The sequence below is a fragment of the Spermophilus citellus genome (assembly GCF_964194105.1).
Source record: "Spermophilus citellus genome assembly, chromosome: 4".
Lineage (NCBI taxonomy): Eukaryota > Metazoa > Chordata > Mammalia > Rodentia > Sciuridae > Spermophilus > Spermophilus citellus.
In genome coordinates this window covers 145,217,738-145,235,422 of record NC_138185.1, presented here as the reverse complement: position 1 = coordinate 145,235,422, position 17,685 = coordinate 145,217,738, and the positions used below count along the sequence as shown (strand labels likewise).

The window sequence follows — 17,685 nt, the reverse complement described above, 5'->3', positions numbered from 1 at the left end:
CTTCTTCCATCACACACCAACAAACGTGCACCTTTTCATGTCAAACATCTTGGGGAGTTCTTGATTTTTTTTTTAAAACGCTCTCTTTGGAACTGTTTTGCATGACACTGGAGTCTTAATTTAGATCGCTACCCCTCTTGATCTCATCCTCCTTTACTCCGGAGAAGCTTCTGTGGCAGCCAGAGCAACACAGAATTCACCACCTTCGCCTCGGTGGGCGGCCCCCTCTAAGGGCACCTGACACATCCCCCGCACACCGGCCCCCAGCCCGGAGCCGACTGAGCCTGGGTCAGCCCTTCGGCCTCGATGGTCGATCAGCTGTGCTTCCTCGGCTTGAGCGCCTCACCCGGTCCCGGGTCCGGCGCGCAGTGATGACGACATCTGGCCGGTGGCCGCGGCGACGGGGGCTGGGGGGCGGGGAAGGCTTCCGGGCTGTCGTCCTGACTGCAGAGAGCTGCTGTCATGGCGGTCGCTCCGTGCGGCTTCTTTTCCATCCTGCTGCTGTTGCTCTCAGGGGATGCCCAGAGCTCGGAGGTGCCCGGGGCTGCGGCCGAGGGGTCGGGAGGGAGCGGGGTCGGCCTAGGCGATCGTTTCAAGATTGAGGGGCGTGCGGTTGTTCCAGGGGTGAAGCCTCAGGACTGGATCTCGGCGGCCCGAGTGCTAGTAGACGGAGAAGAGCACGTCGGCTTCCTTAAGTGAGCATCCTGAGGGCAGCAGGAAAGCAGTCGGGAGGGACGCCGGAGGGGTATCCCGCTTGGAGAGCTTAGTGTCAGGACGGGACAGCGTCGCTGTCGCAGAGTGAAGTGGCAGGTTCCACTATCGCTCTTTGCAGGAGACCTTGGGAGGCTGTCAGACGCTTTCCCCTTCCTCTTTCCTTTCCGTGTACCTCAGAAATAAGGACGGCAGGCCCTCGCCCCAAGGCCAAAGCAGTGGAACCACTTATTTTCAATCCCATTTTGGCCCGGTTTGGGTCCGATCGCTGTTGCGCCCTGGGAACAGGTGAACCCTCTTGATGGATTCTTTCATTTGCATCTCATTTGGTTTCCCTAAAACCTGGTCGCTTTTTTGCCCATTTCAGCCTTTTGATAGCTTGATTTTGTGTAGAAAGATACTAAACAAGTGGGAATTCTCAAAGCCCAAAGGGCTTCCTGTGATGACAGACTGGGAGAGTAATGTCACTGCTTCTAAAATTAATGGGCCCTGAGATCCCTAATCAAACCACACTTTTTTTTTTTTTTTTATTGGCCCGGCATTGGGATTATTGTTCTTTTTATGCTTGAATTTGTCGAAGGATTTCAGTATCACGACTGTCATTTAAGTGATATTAGGGTTTCTCAAAAATGCTTACACATTCCTGTCCCTTCTAGCTATTAATAGAAATGTGATTTCTGTCTATATTAAAAGGGATGAGTTTGTTAGCACTCTCCTTTGGCAGAAGCCTGCTTTTCAGATGTCCAGGCACAAGTGTACTTTTGTTTGTTTGTGATACTGGGGTTCAAATTTAGGGCATCAGACATAGTAGGAAAGTGCTCTACCACCAAGCTACATCCCTAGCCCAAGTATGACTTTTTAAATCTTTCCATCACTACTTGTTTGTTTGTTTGGAAAATGAAATTATGAACTGAAAGAAAATAGTTAGGAAAGGAAGTGGTTCTCTGCTGGGTTTGTGGACTAGCAGTGGTATCTGAAAACCAGAAACCTTAAATGTGAACATTTAAATTTCATTTGCAGATTTGTTTATCAGCCAGGTGCCCTTTTGAGAAATTCAACCTCAGATAAGTAAATGACAACAAATTTACAACCAGTAAGTTAATGCTATCTGGCGTTAACAATCTGGCACTAGGGCATTCTTTAGACTTTACCACAATTTATGATGGTTTAATGGTTACACTTTGGGAAATTAGCCTTAATTGACAATTTGACTTCTCTTCTGCAGCACACAGTTCTTTTGAAAAGCATTTATTTTTATTTTTAAATAATATTAATAAAATGTTGAAGAAAATGTAAACAAGAAAGTTTCTGCTTGAAAGTTTCAAACAGATAACAACTCTTAATATTGTATCTTTTCTCATTTTTTTTAGAATCATATGAGTTATTTACAATGATAAAACATAAGGCTTTATAACTTGCCCTTTTCACTTAATATTTGTGAAGTTTTTGAAACTATTTCATTTTTTAAACATTTGCATGTAGAAAGGATGATTGAGAATTAATAGGAAGAATTTATGGTGAAAATCTTGCTGTAAAAGGGTAGGTAATTTGTCTTGTGACTGTTGTGAAAAACTAGCACACAATTTTGGCTTCTGTGTTTGTTTGTTTGTTTTTTGGGGCGGGGAGTGGTTTAGGACTTAGCTAAAGGTGATACGGAAAGTTGGAGCTTAAGATTACTCAGACCATTTCTTAAACTATCATCAGTAAGTAAATAAGCCATAATTTACTTAACAAGTCCTCTGATTTTGGACATTTAGGCAATTTTCAGGTGTTAGTTTTAATATATTAAGGTTATGCGCTACACTTTTTATTATAGAAATTTTCAGACATTTACAAAATAAACAAAATAGCCTTGTGAATTCTTGGATACTCATCACAGTCTACTGTTTTATTTCATATGTTCTCTGTATCTCATTTTTTTAAAAAATATTTTTTAGTTGTACATGGCGCAGCATCTTTATTTTGTTTATTTACTTTTATGTGGTGCTGAGGATTGAACCCAGTACCTCACACGTGGGAGGCAAGTGCTTTACTGCTGACCCACACCCCAGCCACCTATATCTCATTCTTGAGTATTTTTGTATGGTTCTAAGCATAGTATAATTTTACTTGTAAATGCATTATTATGTTTTTCTAAAAGGTAAGGACTTAAACAAAAACCATTATCAATTCAAAAAATAAATAATTATGCCTTGGTATCATCTAATGCCCAGTTCATTTCTGTGTTTCCCTGGTTATCTCAAAAATGCTTTTATGGAATTCTTCTTTTAAATCAGGATCCAACAAAGCCTGTACATTACAAAGTACATTTTTAAAGCCAAATTTTAAGTTTTTTATTAAAAATATTTCTTAGATAAAATACATATTTGCTTTTTCTTTAGGAAATTACTTCTGATAATATTTGTTTCGTGCAGTCATCAGTTGTTGATTTATTTATTTATTTATTTTTTTTAAAGAGAGTGAGAGAGGAGGGGGAGAGAGAGAGAATTTTTAATATTTATTTATTTTTTTTAGTTCACGGAGGACACAACATCTTTGTTGGTATGTGGTGCTGAGGATCGAACCCGCGCCGCACGCATGCCAGGCGAGCGCGCTACCGCTTGAACCACATCCCCAGCCCCAGATTTTTTTTTTTTTAAACCCAGAAAGATGGTTTGAAATTGGTTCAGTCAGGGTCCCATCAATAAAAAGAAGATAAGTTGGGCGCCATGGCATATACCTGTAATCCCAGCAGTTTGGGAGGCTGAGGCAGGAGAATTGCAAGTCAAAGCCAGCCCCTGTAATTTAGCCAGGTCCTAAGCAATTTAGTGAGATCTTGTCTCAAAATACAAAACAAGATGGGGATGTGGCTCAGTGAACCTGGGTTCAATCCCCTGTACCAAAAACCAAAACAAGAAACAGAAGACACACTGAGATTTAGATTAACTCAGAAAAAAATTAATAATTTAGAGGGTTTAATAAACATTAAGTAGTGTAGTCGTGTTATAGGGAAAACAACCAGGTGGTGCAGTACTCTAGAACTTACAACCTCAAGACTATTACCACCTCTAAGCCTGAAGGAGGAGTGCGAATACAGGTTACTGTAAACTTGAAGAAAGGGCTGATTTGGAGGAGCTGTGTTCCTGAATAGAGCCAGTCAGGTGAACTCTCAATGAGAAAGCTGTGGGGATCTATACTAGGTAGAGATGGATCGGAGGGCAAATGGAAGATGTCCATCTCAAGAATAAACTAACTTGATGTTTTTATGTTTTTTTCTGTTTTGGTTTAGTGTGTACTTTGAGGTAACAAGGAACACTTTTTCATCTTTTTAGTGAATACATGAATGTGATCACGATCAGTTATTGCTTTGACTATGAGAAAGCCTAAGTATTTTAAAAATGAGGCATTATTTTAATATATTATTATGATACTGGGGATTTCCTGATAACAGCTGATCCTTTTTGAACCACTTGTTTTCCTAAAACAGAAACTTCTTTTTTCTTTGGAGTAGTTTTTTGTTTTCCAAACAGATTAATTTTGACCTAGCTCTTGATAGAATGGTTTTATAAATCTAGTAAGTTTGTAAAAGTAAGGAAAAGATGAGATGTTTTAACTACATAAACATTTTAAATATATGCATACCCAAAAAAGAACTAAAGTAAATGGGACTGTCTGTAATAAGTGAAACACATAATTCTTAAGTATTTTTTATCATTTATTAAAAAAAATAGAAAATCCAGAAAATACAAGTTAAAACTGAAACAGAATGTTGTTTTTAACACTAAGAGTTTGTTGGGGGATTGGAAAAATTGGGACCCTTATGTAATAATAATGTAATGTATACTTGTATTTAGAACTGTGCTCCGGTTAACTTTATCCACAGAAAGAAAGTAAGTATTTTCTATGTCAGTGTTCTCTGCTCTTTTGGAGTGGTTTCAGGTATTTTCAGAACCTGTTCAGTGTTAATTATGGAAGATGAAGTGGGGGACAGTTCTTGCCACTCTTTTATTTTCAGCTTTTTGTTTAATGTCATTTTGGGGGCATTGTTTTTAGAATTAACATGATTTAAAACATAAGAAAAAACTAAGCCACAGTGACTAAATATAATTTTTATTTTTTTTCAGGACAGATGGGAGTTTTGTGGTTCATGATATACCTTCTGGATCTTATGTAGTGGAAGTTATTTCTCCAGCTTATAAATTTGACCCTGTCCGAGTTGATATCACTTCAAAAGGAAAAATGAGGTGAGGGCACCTGATTTAATTTTTACCAAAGTTTAGGCTATTGTATACCTCATTGTGTATTCATTTCAGAATATAAGGGTGAAAAGTTTCCTATTGAAGCTACACTAATTCCTTAAAACACTTAAAGTGTTTTCATCTGAGCATTGATAAAATCATGAAGTTGAAATTCTTCCTTCTTTGGCTTGAAGTTTATTTTAAAGCTCTAATATGATTATATAGAGAAAAGTTAGCATTACTTACTATAGGAGCAAAAGCACTGTGTTAGTTATTGAAATGGGGTTTTGAAAGTTGGATTTAACTTTTTTATTTCTAATTTAAGTTTTCTAAATTAGAAATACTTCTTTCAACTATTTTTCACTGGAATATTTTAGAAACACTTGATCTTGAATTTCTACATCTCCACTTTTCTGGAATATTTAGTGCGCCATGGAAATTTAGTACTTGTAGTGAAAAAAATAGATTACATTGTGGAGTTTTTCTCAAAGTGAGGATCATGATAAAAATAAAAGATGAAAGCACAATGTTTGAGGCTATCAGAATAGGAAAGAATTTCAGAATTCTGAGTAAATGAATATGTGCTTGAAATTGAGTTGAAATTTAAAAAAACCTTTGGTCTACTTGAGGCTGTGTGTATGGATAGCAAAACCCATTTGAAGTTAGGACAGTTGTGAGGTTGTTCACAATCTTCAGATTTGCCTTTCATAATAAAACACTTATTTTATTCATTTTTAATTTTTTTTTTACTGTCTCATGGCAATAACATCCTTTTTGGTCTAATCTAACCAGTCAGTAGATGAAGCAGTTTTAAGTGAAAATGTCTCTTGTTTGTTTGCGCTATCACAACATTACTCTATGTTGCCACAGGCAAAAGGCAAAAACCATTTTGGGGTTTACAGCTATAAACTACAGTTTATTGCTAACCTTTTTTGAATGCCAAGCATATTTTAGCCTAATTTGTAGAGATTGAAAATTGAGCTGACATACTAGAAATATGTTCATTAAGTGCCATATTATGTTTGAGTCATGTTTACTTCTAAAATTCTGTCTTCTTTCTTTGTTTTTTTATTTGATATTGCCAGATTTTAAGATGTAATATGTAAATTTGCAATAATTAAAATAGAATGAGTTATATATGGAACTGCTTCATCCTTTATATTACCTGTGTATTTGTTGATGGATTTGCCATAATTTTTATAATCAGCTCCTCTTGAGGGATAAGTAATGTATTTTTCCTCTATTTCTCTAGTGTATATATTAAACAGATAATTATAAATAAAATAAATTCTTAATATTATCATTAAAGCCAATCCTATGGGGCTACTAATAAATACATTTTTTAGAAACAAATTACCTTTTTCCTCCTATTTTTTTTAAAGAGAGAGAGAATTTTTTTAATATTTATTTTTCAGTTTTTGATGGACACAACATCTTTATTTTATTTTATTTTTTATGTGATGCTGAGGATTGAACCCAGCACCTCACACATGCCAGGCGAGCACGTTACCACTTGAGTCACATCCCCAGCCCTTTCCTCCTATTTTTGAAGTTAAGGTTTTAGCTAAAGATATTCTACTTTGCTTAAGTTCTGATCATAGTTCTTGTTTTTGGCTATTTAGAGCAGAGGCAAAGCTTCAGTGGAAGGTAATACCTTGTAAATATAAATTTTTCTTTTTCTTTTTCTTGGTACCAAGGATTTAACTCAGGGGCACTTAACCACTGAGCCACATCCCCAGTTCTTTTTATATTTTATTTTGAGATAGGGTCTTGCTAAATTACTGAGGATGGCTTTGAACTCATGATCCTCCTGTCTCAGCCTCCTGAGTTGCTGGGATTACAGGTGTGCACTACTGCGTCTGGCTATAAATATTTTTTTGATAGAATACATGGATTATTTCAAAGTATATTAAACTCCTTGGGTGTTGACTTTCTCATTTATCATTTTAGAAACATAAGGATTTTTAAATATATATGTAGGTAAAGTTCTATTATGTTCAATCTCATTTATTTTTTTATTTTTGGTAGTGGGGATTAAGCCCAGGGGCACTTTACCACTGAGCTACATCCCCAGCCTTTTTTATTTTTTATTTTGAGATAGGGTCTCACTAAATTGCTGAGGCTGGCCTTGGATTTGTAATCCTCCTGCTTACGCTCCCTAGACACTGGAATTTCAGGCATGGGACACTGTGCCTGGCTTAAATCTCAATCTTAAGGGACTTATGACTTTTTTTATATATTTTAAAATGGCACAGTTAGAGATAAGAAGTATGTAGATTGCAGTATACATTATGTATGCTTATTTAAATTTTTTAATATCAAAAACACAATATTGGAAGTAATGAAAATTGTTAAATAAGGGGAGATTCTTGCTTACTAAGAACTGTAACATGTTGTTTTTATTTGTCCTTTTGCTCTCTTTAAATTTATGAATGAAATAGTTCTAGTAAATAGGAAAAATATTGTTCTAAACATAAAGTTTTAATTAATTTTTTTTTGCAGTGTTAGTGATTGAACTGGGGGCCAATGCTTATTTTCCTTTTAACAATGGATAAAGAGCATTTAAGAACTACTTTTTGAACATTTAAGAACTGGTTGCAGGATTCATAATCTCAGATACATTTCTGAGCATTGGATTCCTGAAGCATAAATTTAAAAAAATAATAATAATAAAAAATGAGGCCCCTTCCCCCCAGCACATTAAGTCGTGTGTGGGATGGTAGAGCAGCTGACAATCAAGGATTTTGTCAGTGTGTGTTTTGGATAGTGAAAGATTCACAGCTGACTAGTATCCAACAGAATATGTTACTCAGGAGCTTGATGAGTGGCAGGCAAGGTATGACGGTGCATGATCTCAGATTTTCAGTCTGAGACTTCAGGGGGAAAAAAAATGAGGCCCTTATCATTTTAATAATAATTATCATTTTAATAATATCATTTTAATAATAGGGGTGGGACAGAGTAGTGAACAAAGTAGGATTCATATTCATATAAGGGCATAATATTTTGATCAGTGTTTTATACATGCACAGTAAATTAGCATCAAATATATATGAAACTTCCTTTTGTGACATTTTAGCTGAATGAAAAAAATCTTAGAAATACTGGACAAAATATGACAAGCACTTCCTATACTCCTGGCCCTTTTTAAAATTTTAAATTTTGAGATAGGCTCTTGCTAAATTGCCTAGGCTTGCCTGAAATTTGCAGTCCTTCTGCCTCAGCCTTCTGAATTGCTAGGAGTATAGATAGGCATGTGCCACTGTACCAAGCAAATTTTTCCTTTTAAATGCATAGCTTCCCTCAAAGGAAGGAAAATCCCTAGGGGATAAACTGTAAACCACTTCCCCATTTGAGGTTTTTGATGATGTTCTCTAGCTAAAAAGCTTAGATTTTATTAGCAGTGTGTAAGTAGGAGGCAAGTCTTGGGTTTGCCTGGGGTCAGAATTAGATCTAAGTTTTGGTTTCCCTTTTAACCTTTAAATTAAAACCCAAAAGGACAGATTCCCAATCTGATTTTGCTATTTGGATAAAAGTCTCCCGTGAAAACTGATAGTAGCAATTCTACTCTCATTAAAATTCAAGGTATGAATTTATTACTTCTTGCAAAATCTAGGCACTTCTAAGATGAGAAGGTAACAAAATGGTCCCTGTTTATAATCCCTGGACTACTAGCACAGACAAATGTGTAATCTCTCTGGAGGGAGATGTCCTAATATCTATTTACTTAAGTGGATAAATTCTACTCACCTTACAGAGTACCCAGGAAAATGATCTACATTAAATCAGCAAATGAATCTTGCCTCCAAATTTAAGATGGTAGAATTATTGAATATATACTATAAAATAATTTAATGTGTAGTGGAAAGGCTTAAAGAAATAAAGATTTACTGCTGTAAGAAATTATATACCTGGCCAGGCACGGTGGTGCATACCTGTAATCCCAGCAGCTCAGGAGGCTGAGTCAGAAGCATCACAAGTTCAAAGCCAGCCTCAGCAATTTAGTGACACCTGGGTTTTGATCTCCTTAGTGCGTCTTAGTTGAAAATGAGATGTTTACCAATGCATTCTTGTAGGGCTTTCTTGCTTTCTTTCTTTTTTTGGTATTGGGAATTGAATCCAGGGTCACTTTATCACTGAGCCACATCCCCAGCCCTTTTTATTTTTTATTTTGAGACAAGGTCTCACTAATTTACTGAGACTGGTCTTGAACTTGAAATTCTCCTGCCTCAGACTCCTGAGTCACTGGAATTACAGGCATGCACCGCCACACCCACCTTGTAGGGCTTTCTTTTTTATTTTTAAATAATTTAAATAAAACCAAGAATCAATTAATGGGATGGATTCACTGAAAAGCTTCTTCTCAGTAAAAGAAACAATCAGTGAGGTGAAAAGAGAGTCTACAAAATGAGAGCAAATTTTACCACATCAGATACAGCACTAATCTCTAGGATATATAAAGAACTCAAAAAACTTAACAAATAACAAATAACCCAATTAATAAATTGGGCCAAGGAAATGAACAGACACTTCTCAGAAGATGATATACAATCAATCAACAAACATGAAAAAATGTTCAAAATCTCTAGCAATTAGAGACATGCAAATCAAAACTACTCTTAGGATTTTATCTCGGGTTGGGATTGTGGCTCAGCGGTAGAGTGCTCGCCTAGCACGTGCCAGGCCCTGGGTTCGATCCTCAGCACCACATAAAAATAAATAAATAAAATAAAGGTATTGTGTACAACTAAAAATAAATATTTTTTTAAAAAAGATTTCATCTCACTTCAGTCAGAATGGCAACTATTAAGAATACCAACAACAATAAGTGTTAGTGAGAATGTGGGTGAAAAGGCACACTCATACATTGCTGGTGGTACTGCAAATTGGTGCAACCAATCTGGAAAGCAGTATGGAGATTCCTTGGAAAACTTGGAATGGAACCATCATTTGACCCAGCCATTCCACTCCTTGGTTTATTCCCAAAGGACCTAACATACTACACTATGGTGACCCAGCCACATCAATGTTTATAGCAGCACAATTCACAATATTGTGGAATTGTGGAAACAACCTAGATGCCTTTCAATAGATGAATGGATAAAGAAACTGTGGTATATTACTCAGCATTAAAAGAGAATAAAATTATAGCATTTGCAGGTAAATTGATGGAGTTGGAGAAATTATGCTAAGTGAAGTAAGCCAATCCCCAAAAACCAAAGGCTGAATGTTTTCTCTTGATATGTAGATGCTGACCCATAATAGGGGCCCGGGTGGGGAGCATGGGAGGAACTGAGGAACTTTAGATAGGGCAAGGGGGAGGGAGGTGAAGAGAATGGGCATGGGGGTAGTAGGAAAGATGTGGCATGAGATGGACATCAATATTCTGAGTACATGTATGAAGACACAAATGGTGTGACTCTACTTTGTGTACAACCAGAGACATAATAATTGTGCTTTATTTGTATACTATGAATTGAAATGCATTCTGCTGTTATGTATAACAAATGAGAATAAATAAATTTAAAAATAATTTGATAGTTTTTTTTTAGTTGTAGGTAGACACAATGCCTTTAATTAATTAATTTATTTATTTATTTTTATGTGGTGCTGGAGATCAAACCCAGTGCCTCACATGTGCTGGGCAGGCACTCTACCACTGAGCTACAACCTCAGCCCCAGTAGGACTCTCGTGAATCAAGTTTTTGTTACAGAGTAGCTTTAAAATTTGGGTGTATCAATAATATACATCTTAGATCATCAAGAACTAAAATAAATAACATTCAGTAATTTTTTTGTTTATAATCAAATAAATTCACTACAAAGGGCTTTAGAACTAGAAGGATTCTAAAGGAACTTTTGATATAAACAAAAGTTAAGGAACTTGCCTAACCACATAGGTAGTGACAGTTGCAATTAAAAGATTCCAAGCATAGTGTTCTTTCTCCAAGCTTTACCCAATATTTTAGATATGCATATAAAAATCGATCAAATTTTCAGGATCAAAAGTTTAGATGCCAGGATGTTTTGGAAGAGTTATTGCTAACATATTGTAAGCAGATCTTTTAATTAACCATGGTTTTCATAGAATTACCGCTGCTTTTCTCATGTTTCTTTATCAGAGCAAGATATGTGAATTATATCAAAACATCAGAAGTAGTCAGACTGCCCTATCCTCTCCAAATGAAATCTTCAGGTCCACCTTCTTACTTTATTAAAAGGGAATCTTGGGGCTGGACAGACTTTCTGATGAATCCAATGGTATGTATCACGCTAAAATAAAACATTTTACTAATCCCTAATTTATTTCTAGGCAGCTGAAAACTCAAACTCTTGTGAGATGGAAAATTGAGGTTAGATTGTTGGATGAAAGGATTATTAGGAGTAATTTGTGGATTTCAGGAAAACAGTGGCTTTAGGAATAGATAATGAAAAGAATATAGTAAGAATGGCTCTATAGATTTGACATTAAAGTATACAACAGGAATTGGAAAAATATTTATGATGAAATAATGCATTCTGCTGTCATTTATTTTATTTTTTTTAAAGAGTGAGAGAGAGAATTTTTTAATATTTATTTTTCAGTTATCAGCGGACACAACATCTTTTGTTTGTATGTGGTGCTGAGGATTGAACCCAGGCCGCATGCATGCCAGGCGAGCGCGCTACCGCTTGAGCCACATCCCCAGCCCAATATTTATTTTTTAGTTTTCGGCGGACACAACATCTTTATTTGTATGTGGTGCTGAGGATCGAACCCAGGCCGCACGCACGCCAGGCGAGCGCTCTACTGCTTGAGCCACATCCTCAGCCCACTGTCATTTATTTTTTTAAAAATCAATAAAAAATATTGATTAAAAAAAGTAAAATTCAAATATAGAGAGAGTATGCAGCCATATATGGAGATATCCCATCCATCCTACTACTTGCATATTAGTCCATTGATAAACATAACCATCATTTATTAACCAGTCCCTGTTGTTGGCACAAGTAAGGTATTCTTTCTCCTTTTTGTACATGTGGTAAACAAAGAAGTTATTCTCTGGTAATTTAAGTAGTTGATCATGAAACTGACACTAACAGTAAAACACTAAAAGAATACATTCTTTTAGTGGGTATAGTATTGGGAGTAATAGCCCAGAGTTGCTTTACTACTGAAATAAATCCCCAGCCCTTTTTGTTGTTTTATTTTGAAACAGGGTCTTTGCCAAGACTGGTCTTGAACTTGTGCTCCATCCACCTTAGCCTCCCAAGGAGCTAGAATTATAGGCATGTGCCATATCCAACAGTTCAGAATACTTGCTTTTGAAACAAATTTTACCCTTTTAAAAAATTGTTTTTGAAAATTGAATTATTATCTGAGAATTATATGTTTTAATCATATTTCTTACTAATACCTATTCAGATCACAAAGGGAATTAATTGGGGATTATACCTCTTTGGAGAGGAATAAATCAGTACCTAGAATCTGTTATCAAAGACAAAGAGGCAGAAGTATAGATTGAATGGGAGGAATCAGCAGTAAGTCTTCAAAGCTTATTCATTTTTCTTATTCTTATTACTGAAATTCTATAGACATATTCAATGCTAGAGAATTCTAGGATATTTTTCAAAACTGATCTGCTCAAGTGGTTGTCCAGTACTGTATTGCAGGCTCTAGAGGATGTATATTAATGAGAGGGATTAATACAATGTTTTCTCCAAGAACCACAGAGTTATCTGGGAAGAGCAGCCCAATGGGGCATTGAGATTTCCAATCCTAATGCCAGATTGCAGGTTGAAGAAAATCAATAGATAGTTCCATTTGCAAACTATTTTTATTAGATAATACTGTAAGCTCTGCACAAACATAGACAGGTGGAACAAGAAAGAAGTGAGATGTCAATAAAGTCCAAACACATAGATAAAACTCTTTAATCATATCAAACTCTACAACATTCAGACAGGTAGCACCTTGCTATCATCAGAATTAGTTCAATAGAATTGATGTGATTGCTGCAAGTTCTATATTTGAATCTTTAAATTTTATCATTCATTGTTAAATTCAGTTTTTGTTTCACAAACTGTAAAATGGAGGAAAGAGAATTTCTAATTTTTTTTCCTTCTACAGGTTATGATGATGGTTCTTCCATTATTGATATTTGTGCTTCTGCCCAAAGTGGTCAACACAAGTGATCCTGACATGAGACGGGTAAGGTGATTTTGTGTAAACACAGTTCTTGGTATTTAGTTAGTTGTTTTCACTGGACAACATAAATTCCAATGGTTTTGCCTGGTAAAAGCATGGCATATCTTTTAGCATAACTAAAATAATCTACTTAGTCTTAGCTGCTTTATGTGCCTTACCTGTTAGTAGTTGAAATGCACAATAATCCTGGTATACCTAATCCAAATATTTTGTAAAATTATTGCTCTTTTAATCTATCTTTACTTAATAAAACTGTCTTCAGAGCACATACTCAGTTCTTGTGTTCAGACAAACAAAACTCACATAGACCAAGGGGGGATAAGTAGAATAGTGGCTTTTAAACTCCGTAACACAAAATCTTGCTAGTTCTGCAAAGAGGAAAGAGTTTGCTAACGAGGATGCTTCAAATTTAATGTCACCACTTCATTTCTTCAAATATTGGATTCCATATAAAATCTTCATTGTTTCTTTAAATAGTTCCATTTTTGCATCTAACAACGACTCAAATACCTTCTGAGTACCAAGATTCTCTATTGTTTTTAGTAAACAAACAAACAAAAATAAAAACAATGTATCGATAACCTTATTCATTATTGAATTAGGTTCTGGATATGGGGATACAAAAATGAATTAAAGCCCATTTTTTATTGTCAACAAGTCCATCTCTATCGTCAGCTAGTTCTGTTAAATGTAAGAAATAGAATGAATTTATAAAATATTCTCTAGCCATCAGGAGATTTTGTGGGTTTTTTCCCCTTTTTTAAATGGAAAAATAAGATAGACATAAACGAATAAAACTATTTCCTAATGTTGTAGGTGATTAGGTTATATAAAAGGTAAGGTATTCCCAGCTGGACTGGCAGAAAAACTTTTATGAAAACAAAAGTTTATGTTTCAAAATGTTTTATTGTTGGGGCTGGGGATGTGGCTCAAGCAGTAGCGCGCTCGCCTGGCATGTGTGCGGCCCGGGTTCGATCCTCAGCACCACATACCAACAAAGATGTTGTGTCCGCCGAGAACTAAAAAATAAATATTAAAAATTCTCTCTCTCTCTCTCTCTCTCTTTCTCTCTCTCTCTCTCCCCTCTCTCACTCTCTCTTTAAAAAAAAAAAAAAAAAGAAGACTGTAATCTGGGTGGTTGGAATACTCATTGTTCTTTAAAAAAAAATGTTTTATTGTTGAATTTGGCATCTTTGCCATATCCTGCAAAAGATAATATATCCTATCAAATCTTTGTATCTGTTGAGCTGATTAGCTGTTTGTGACATCAGTAGAAGGAAACACCTGTAGTCACATTTGATTATAATTGCACTCCTTATTGGGCCAGGGTTGTACCTCAGTGGTAGAGTGCTTGCCTAACATATATGAGGCACTGGTTTCACTACATAAAAGAAAAATAAATAAAGGTATTGTGTCCATCTACAATTAAAAAAATAAAAAATAAAAAAGTTCACTTTTTACAAAGTGCTTTTGTACAAAGTAGATACTATAGAAAGTGGTTGCTCCAAGAGTTTCAGAATTGAACAGATTCAAAAATGGAATGGATGATATATTTTTATAGGAACTCAAGACCTATTACCATATATATTTAATTTTTTTATTGTAAGGCATTTTAACATACTTATGTTTACAATTTTTCTTTTTTCTGACCTTAATTGTAAAAGCACCTTTTGCTGCAGTTTATCTTCCAAACATTCTTGATACCTTGATATATAGTTGAAGATTGATATTTTGGTTGTATGCATCTGAAGAAAACATTAGCCTAAAAATATGCATTAAAACAATATAGAGGGCTAGGGCTGGGGCTCAGAAGTAGAGTGTTTGCCTTGCACGTGTGAGGCACTAGATTCAATCCTCAGCACCACATAAAACTAAATAAATAAATAAAAAGGCACTCTGTCCATTTACAACCCCCCCCCCAACACACACACACACACAAAAATAAACCAAACAATATGAAGCTAGGCATGGTGGCACATGTCTGTTATCCCATTGGCTTGGGAGGTTGAGGCAGGAGGATCATAATTTTGAGGTGAGCCTCAGAAACTTAGTGAGGCCCTAACTTATTGAGATCCTGTCTTCAAAATAAAAAATAGAAAGTGTTGGGCTGGGGATGTGGCTCAAGAGGTAGCATGCTCGCCTGGCATGCATGCGGCCAGGGTTCGATCCTCAGCACCACATACAAACAAAAGATGTTGTGTCCGCCGATAACTAAAAAATAAATATTAAAAAAAATGTTTAAAAAAAAAAAAAGAAAGAAAGTGTTGGGGATATAGCTCAGCAGTAAATTGCCTCTGGGTTCAACCTCCAGTACCCAAAAATCAAATAAACAAAAATAAAAACAAAAACAAAAAATATGAAAACATATTAATCAGAAAACAAAATAAGAAAGAAATATGATCAAATATATCCATTGTCAGAAAAAAAGTCCTTTATTAAAACAAACTGAATCAAACCCTAGGCAAATATTTATTTGACATTTGCCACAGATCATAATGTTTACTGGAGTAAAGGAGATATGGAACATGGTTACTAATATTATTTTTTTTTCTTTTTTTTTATTGGTTCACAACATTACAAAGCTCTTGACAACTAATATTATTTTTAAGACTTTAATTTTTTTTTTTTTTTTGAGCTGCGGATCAAACCCAGGACAACTGCTCTACTTCTGGGCTCCACTCCTAGTCTGATAAAATACGCTTGAGTATAACATTACATTGTTGCTCAAAAATATTACTTTTTACTTGTTCTACTCCTTTCCTTCTTCCTTAATAGGAAGTGTTAGAGTTAAATAACTTGAAAGATCCTAGTGCTCATCTTTCCCTCCATTCCTACTGGAGATGGAACCCAGGGCTCTCCACTACTACTATGTCCCCAATACTTTTTATTTGACACAGGGTCTTGCTAAGTTGCCAAAGCTGGCTTCAAACTTGAGATCCTCCTGCCTCTGCCTCCCCAGTAGCTTGGATTATAGGTGTGTGCCACCATACCCAGCTCCCAGTGCCCTTTTCATACCTTGTGCTTTTCTTCCCTGCAGGAAATGGAGCAGTCAATGAATATGCTGAATTCCAACCATGAATTGCCTGATGTATCTGAGTTCATGACAAGACTCTTCTCTTCAAAGTCATCTGGCAAATCTAGCAGTGGCAGCAGTAAAGCAGGCAAAAGTGGGGCTGGCAAAAGGAGGTAGTCAGGTCGTTCACAGCAGGCATTTGCACAAACATAGCAACACTGGGTGGCATCCAAGTCTTGAGGGAAAACCATGTGAAGCAACTACTGTACACTTGAGTCATCCTGAAAGTTGATCTCTTACAACTGTTGTATATGTTAACTTTTTAACAGGTGTTTTGTATTTGGTACACAAGAAAACCCAACTTTCATCCTTTGTCTGTATGAGGTCAATATTGATGACACTGAATTAATTACAGTGTCCTATAGAAAATGACATTAATAAATTATATGAAGTACTATGCATTATGATATTAAAATAAGTCTTAATCCAGAGATCAAATTATCTTCTGTCATTTTTTTTCACTTGTTGTTTCTTTTTCCTAACATTTTTTTCTATCTTTTATTATCTGAGGCTTGAAATGAATTTTTTCCATTTAAAAAGAAGTGGTTTGTTACCCTTACAGTAGCACGCGCTACGGTTTTTTGTGTAGCTGAAACCTTTAAAAATCCTCAGCTTCCAGGCTGGGGTTTTGGCTCAGTGGTAGAGCACTTGCCTGGCATGTGTGAAATAATGGGTTCAATTCTCAGCATCACATATAAATGATAAAATAAAGGTCCATCAACAACTTAAAAAAAAATTCTCAGCTTCCATGTCTTGCCATTTCATATTCCCTTTTATGTGAGGTGGAAACTGTTTCTTATGTAGCTGTAGTTTTTATTATTATAATTAGCTCCATAGTATGGATATATGAGTCGAGTTTAATCATTTTTAATCAGAATAGAGTTTAATCATTTTAAAAATTCTGGTTACCATCTATTGTACTCATTTTTTAAATTTTTTTTCCTTTTTTGTAGTTGTAGATGGACTGAATGCTTTTTTTTTTTTAATATGGTGCTGAGGATTGAACCCAGTGCCTTGCACATGCTAGGCAAGTACTCTGCTGCTGAGCTACAGCCCCAGCCCTAAAATTCCGGTTACCATTTATTATATTCATTTTACAATTGTTTTGAACCAACTGTGTGCTGTGATCCAGAATAGAATGCAGAGATGGGTATTATCCAATCACCTGTCTCAATAGAACTTATTATGGGAGGACAAATAATAACAGATAATGAATACCCAGGGGAAAGAAGTGCAGCAGTAGGAAAGCCTTCCAGAGTCTAAGAACAGAAAAATCAAACTTATAATATTGGTGGCATAGCACATCATTGATTCTTAGAACTTTTGCAGTATAAATTTACTTTCTAATTAGCAATATCACTTTTTATTTCAATAAGTTGTAAAAAATTTACACCTTTTCCTCTTAGGTTATTTTAATTAAAGAGAAGTGTTGCTTTTAGTAAAGGGTTTCTTTTTTCTCCTGTGTTAACACCTCTATTGCTTTCTTAAGGTTATTA

General features: G+C 35.7%; 1 protein-coding gene across 1 annotated transcript; it reads left to right on the top strand.

The window, feature by feature from the left end:
* The first annotated feature begins 426 nt into the window (after nt 1-426).
* Nucleotides 427-16,620, top strand: EMC7 (ER membrane protein complex subunit 7). Its single transcript, XM_081289119.1, has 5 exons — nt 427-695; nt 4,815-4,934; nt 11,051-11,189; nt 13,039-13,119; nt 16,154-16,620. The coding sequence occupies exons 1-5, from the start codon at nt 463-465 to the stop codon at nt 16,304-16,306; spliced, it is 726 nt and encodes a 241-aa protein (XP_081145245.1). The 5' UTR covers nt 427-462; the 3' UTR covers nt 16,307-16,620.
* Nucleotides 16,621-17,685: the final 1,065 nt, after the last annotated feature.